This window comes from Cyclopterus lumpus, chromosome 10 (genome assembly GCF_009769545.1).
Source record: "Cyclopterus lumpus isolate fCycLum1 chromosome 10, fCycLum1.pri, whole genome shotgun sequence".
Taxonomy (NCBI): domain Eukaryota; kingdom Metazoa; phylum Chordata; class Actinopteri; order Perciformes; family Cyclopteridae; genus Cyclopterus; species Cyclopterus lumpus.
Genome location: NC_046975.1, coordinates 10,364,808 through 10,370,937, shown reverse-complemented (window position 1 = coordinate 10,370,937; position 6,130 = coordinate 10,364,808). Strand labels below are relative to the sequence as shown.

Sequence of the window (6,130 nt, the reverse complement as noted above, 5' to 3'; positions counted from 1 at the left end):
ATTTCCCCAGTATGAACCAAAAGGAAGGAGGAAACTCCTTTTGCAATTCACTCATTTAAAAATGGATCACCTTAACCCGCCGGCCTGAGTTAAGCACGTTGCATACAGCAACAGTAGCTCATCCTCTGATCTTAACCATCACACTCCTCAGTTTTCCCTACTGGACGTTTACAATCACAGAGTTCACTGAATCAATAGATCAAGCCCCCACACAGGCGGTAGCGAAACTTTTACAGGCTGTAAAATATACGTTCAGTGTTGTCTTGGTTGTAAAACATTTAGACAAAATAAATGGGCTCTCACTGTTGCTGCAGTGATTTTGTAATGAGCCTTTGGTGGAGTACAACACATCTGTCATTTGTCACCGCCACCACCCATAAAGGTCAAGGGAATGTTTCAGAGTGCAACACGCTGGCTTTTTAAGCTCCTGCAACTGATTGGACTTGTGGGTGTCGCAAGTTGAATGATGGCCCTGAAAACCAGATGGGTATAGACCATTAACTCCAAATGTATGGAAAAGAAAGAAGAAATAAACGGTCTGTGAAAAAGGGCACTCGTTCTGGATAATATGGAGCTGTGTCCATCTAGTGGTCGGTCATGGTATTGAAATAACAGAGAAAATGAGCTCAGTGACAATCAGGTTACTATGTGCACACTACAGGAACGTGAAAATACAAGTAGCTGTGTGTAAATGTGTGACTCAGTTCTCAGCATGACTATTATTCCATTGTTTTTGAAAAGCTGTGCAGTAATGTGCAAATTATGCATATTACTAGAGCTCTTTCGTCAAGTCACAAAACAGCAAGGAAATACAACTATTATTTATTTAAAAAGTAAAACAGTGTCCGGTTTAAACCACCTTTTTATTTGGCATAATTTAAAATCATCTCACTGTTAGTTCATTTATACAAATATGCTTTTGTTATATATAAAACAATTACAAACGGATTTCTACAAATCAAGTTCCCAGTGTAAAAGTGTAGTACCACGCACACGGCAGCATACAGGTCCGGGACACAGACAGAGAGCCCACAGGTGTATGTTCCACTTCAACAGCATTATCTGAGTGAAATCAGGACATGGCAAAAAAAAACAAGCTCACCACAGTTGACAGTTTGACATATTGTGCACTTACATTCAACCCTCCACACACACACACACACACCGAACTGGGAAGATTTCGGCAGATCACAAACCACATCCCCGTTGTTACACAAAATCTCCCGCTCGTGATGCGCTTCGGTTATGCTCGACTTAACACAGGCCACAATCTAGGTTGACTTATCAAACACAGAGTGAGTGAACAGAACTGTTACAAGGGATGCTGTTATTACTGGCGGCTGAAAGCACAAATGAGCAACCAGTCATTACTAAAAAAATATTTTATAAAATGTATACAAATCTTCAGATGTGACAAGGCACGTTCCACCAACACAGCTCTTGCTAACCGTATGTGCAAGATCTGCTTGTGCCGATTAAACCACAATCTGTTAAGAGCTGCGGGCCACGAGCGCTCCGCTTCATGTGCTTTGTTTGACAAATGCACAGACATGTCAGTTTAACACCTGTGTCTTACAAAGGGTGGGAGTGTGTTTACTGGCAGAAAGTAGGGCGGAAAGCTTCAGTACATTTTGAAGAATTGAAGGTCTCGTGGCACTTGCATCACAATAATAAGAACTTTTGGGTTTAACAAAAGAGCTCTGCGGTGGTCTTCGGTTTAGATAAGGCACCTGACCAAATAAAGGGCTCCTTATATATAGATAACCTGCTCGTATAAGATAAGTATTTATATAGCCTAGCACATGTCAGTTAAAACATATTCTGGTATTATATGCTACACTGAATTTTTATTAGGCAGTGGTCATAGTCTGTTGACCTTAAATGTAAGGCAATAATGTAAATGACAAAGGAGCATAATGGAGTTCTGATTTATCAAATATGAGTATTAACTATTACACACAAACATCTTACCGATCAAATAAACATAAACTATTACAAAAAATATATTCAACTTTGGCCATAACCGCACTCGTGGGTTAAAAACATTTGAGAAAAAAAAAAAAATCATTTACAGAGTAAATTCTACATAATTAGACAACAAAGTCTTTTTGACCTCACCCTGTCAAAAAGTAATTCTTAGGCATGTTTTAAATGGCACTTGGTGTGAACCTCAAGAGCTAAGACGTAGACAGAGGAGAGCCGTACTACAACCTGACTTCCTGATATGCCAGTTTGAGAAATCCTGTACCAGTGTGGGTTAATTTGGCAGTGGCCTTATGACACCTGCTCCTCTATTACTGAAAAGGGCAAATGGCCAGCTGCTTTCAATGGGTCCCGCTTATCTTTAAAGGCCTTCTGGCTCTTCCATGCGTGGCAGTGAGAGAGCAGTGCAAGAGGCTGGAAGGGCAGCCTGCCAGACAGCTCCAACATAACAGACTGAGCACAAGGAGAACTGCAGCTCGAGAGTTTAACCTATAATCTGTGCATATTGGTCAAGGGGTACTGGCATTTGTCTTGGAGTCACCACATAATGTCTGGATTCAAACTGCTTGAAATTAAAACTTGTTCACCCTCTACTTGGCTGTTTATTACATCTAAATAAGCAAGTCAAAGCATTTTGATGGTGATGTTGCTTGATACTTATGAGATGCAACCTAGGTGAGAGTATGAGGTAGTCATTATTTCTCCACCTGAAGTAAGGCAGATCTCTTCTCTCCAGTCAATCAGGGTAGCTTTGTAGATGTTATTATGGCTATTGACAACCATGATCAGCATTTATAAGGCAAAGCAGATAAGCTATAAATCTAGAACAGATGTAAAATTGGAGAAAAGTGTAAATATCAAAAGTTAAAATGTAAGGAAAATAGTGGAGATCCGGTCTGTTGCCCCCCATTTTGGCAGTCACGTTGGTGATGATGGCAACGGAGTGAAATTCTCCAGGAGATGAATAAGGAAGAGAGGGGTAACAGAGGAGCTGAAATCAAAGTCTTAACTGCTGGTATGGAGGCAGCCAGATGACGACGTTCATTCCTCAGCCTTTGCATCTCCATCATCCCTCTCCACAGTCCAAATCTGGCAACCGTTTATTACAACAGCACACACTTCTTGGGGTTCTTTTTCGTGACTGGATACAACACCGCCCTCACAGCTTCAGCAAAGACCTCCCTAACACCATCCTGCAGCAGAGCAGAACACTCCATGTATTTGACAGCCCCGATCTGCTTGGCCAAGGCGTTTCCCTGCTGCTGGGTGGTCGGAGCCAGGCTCTGCTCCTTCAGCTTCTTCACGGTTTCTGCATCGCCCCTCAGGTCCCTCTTGGTGCCCACCAGCAAGATGGGCACGTTGGGACAGTGGTGAGACACCTCAGGGTGCCACTTGTGCCTGACATTGGCGTGGGAGGAGGGGCTGCCAATGGAAAAGCAGATGATGAAAACGTTGGTCTGAGGATAGGAGAGCGTGCGCAGTCGGTCATACTCCTCTTGGCCTGCTGTGTCCCACAAATTGAGGCTGACGGTGCGGCCATCAACGCTCATCTGAGCGCTGTAGTTGTCAAACACTGTGGGAATGTACTCTTCTGGGAAGGCATTGGTGGTGTACGAGATGAGTAGGCAGGTTTTACCGACTGCCCCGTCACCCACCACCACACACTTTATGGTCTGCATCCTGCCTACGACCACTGGGGCTGCAGCACCTGACAACAAAAAAGGCACCTGGGTAACTTATATTATTCCCGCACCGAGATGCATATCTGAAGGTCTCAACACCAGTGAGGGTTACAACAGCTCAAATTGCCACCAGTAACTTATTCGACAGCTGCTTTTTGACAGTATTACAACTTTTCACACAATTAGCAGACGAGCTAACCGCCGCCAAAGTTAGCTTGTCGACGTAACGTTAATTAACGTTAAATAGGTGAGCTTCACTTCCACAAACAAGCATCGTCTGGAAAGTGTGCGGGGCCAACTGTAGTCCTTGAACCGAGGACAACGAGTGAATCAAAAGGTGAGACGTTTATTATGTCGCAGGGTCCACTTATCAGACTAGGCGTTCCCCCCCACACACCCCACCCCCGGTGGCTAGCGTCAAGCTAAGGAACTAGCGCGTTCAGCGGCTAACAAGCGAGCTAGTTAGCAAACAAGTTCAAAGTTTATTTGCAAGCCACTTCTCAAAAAGGTCTGGTCCCGATAACCACCCACAAGTGACTCTAAAAAATATATGCTGTTCCAATAGGAGTCTCAGCAGTAGTTACTTGCTGTAACAGAGGAATTTGTTACTTACCGCCACTTGGCTTTCGATCTCTTTTTGCCTGGTCTAGTCAATCACAGCCGCATCCGGGGAGCTGTCCATTACGTGAAAATCGCCGTTAGGAAGCAGTGCAAACTGGGAGTTGTAGTTTTATTTTGTGGTCGCTGTTTCCGTGACACTCTATGGACGCCAGATGGCGATGTTGAACTGTTGTGTTTTCCTGGGATTTATTATTTTTACTTGTATGTGAACGTTAACACTGTTGGACACACTTCAACTTTTATATCTGACAGTAACGGCAAGTGTGGCGACATGATATCAGGATAACAGCAAATAGTTGTTTGTATAATTTCTAGTAGATTACATAGTAGTTTATTTGCAGTGGTGGAAGAAGTATTGAGACTTAAGTAATATGTTTGCAGAATGGCCTCTTTCAGGTTGTTATATTTAGGTTTACTGATGCATTGTAAACTGCATATTATTGCTGATTGAAGTGGAGCTCTTAATAGCTACTTTATATACTGTTGAGTAGTTGTAACAATATATCATATATCTTATATTTTGTATTTCTAATATAAATCTGCAAACAGCTGTCAAATAAAAGTGATTTAAAATGTACAATATATGATCCTAAAATGAATACTACGGTATAAGTAATATGGAGATACTCAACAAATATAGGCTGCTATGTACTTCAAAAGTAGCACACTTACATTTACTTAAACTTACTATACACCCCTGTCCCCAGACACACACACACACACACACACACACAACACACCTTTGCCTTGAAAGTCGTCAAGGTCATAGCTGGCAGATTTATGAAAATAGTTTGGCTTTGTTTTTCATGAATGTGACCCCTTGACCACAATTATTAGGACTTTAAATACCTATATTAAGCCTGGCAAAAACCATAGACTGTATAACCGCTCTCAAAAAAAGGAAAAGGATGTCCCTAAACCTTACTGTTTCTGAATTTACCAATCTATAAAAATGAGTCTAAATGCATGGATGCCTAAAGACCTTCTCTGCCCGTGTGTCACTGTGTGTGCATACATAGCCCACATTCAAAGGTCATGAAACAAATCCTGTCTCTTGAACCTCATCGTCTTTTTGGTGAGCACTGGTCTTGAAGCCTATATATTACTTATTTACCTTTATTCTCACCAAGCCAGTGCTTTCAGATTAATACAGGATACATAAAGGCAGCTAAAAGAGGGACCACTTTGGACTACTCTGTCCTGCACCCCTGGACACCCGTTGATGATGTCACCTCTATACACTTTGGCAGGTTAAGAGGCCAACGCTGACCGACAACTGGACACTCAAAAACACAAAGAGGAACCGGTTTATTGCCTTTCCCAAGAGGTTCTGGCGTCACTGCAGCTTATAAAGAGAGAATTCCCACTGGGACCCTACACCCAGTCAGCCTCCACCCCAACCCTTGCACCCCACTATTCTGCCAGGAGATTCCCCGGGACGTCTGTGGCACTTCCATGACAACAGCCACTGACAGAGTTGGGGGTGACTGTGTCAAGAGATGCAGCAAGAGGAAGTTCAGATGAGAGGGAGAGAGAAAAATGGAGGGTGACTGAAAGATGCAAGAGCAGCAACTTATGAGGAAGGGTGGAGACCTTGAAAGAGAAAGCTCTCATTGCAAGCGCTTGTCTCAGTGAAAAAGACTGAAGAATAGATATATCAAAAACACACATAGGTGCTTTTTAATTTAACCGTTGAATACCATCTTTATTCATTTTCTTTTTTTTTATTCATTATAAATCTTACATAATACAGTGAATAACAACCAATGCTATTCAATTAAGTTATAGAATCTTTTGATAAAAAATAGAAATTACAAAAATTACAGTAATATCTCCTCGCCGTT

At 42.3% G+C, this 6,130-nt stretch overlaps 1 protein-coding gene across 1 annotated transcript; it reads right to left on the bottom strand.

Annotated features, from left to right (window-relative positions):
• Positions 1-844: 844 nt before the first annotated feature.
• On the bottom strand, positions 845-4,362 carry rhogd (ras homolog gene family, member Gd). The gene is made up of 2 exons (XM_034543349.1): positions 4,279-4,362; positions 845-3,691 (listed from the first exon to the last, which is right to left on the bottom strand). The coding sequence occupies exon 2, from the start codon at positions 3,660-3,662 to the stop codon at positions 3,087-3,089; it is 576 nt and encodes a 191-aa protein (XP_034399240.1). The 5' UTR covers positions 3,663-3,691; positions 4,279-4,362; the 3' UTR covers positions 845-3,086.
• Between the last annotated feature and the right edge of the window lie 1,768 nt (positions 4,363-6,130).

Coding starts and splice junctions, on each gene's coding strand:
- rhogd (XM_034543349.1), bottom strand. CDS start 3,662: ATGCAGACCATAAAGTGTGTGGTGGTGGGTGACGGGGCAGTCGGTAAA.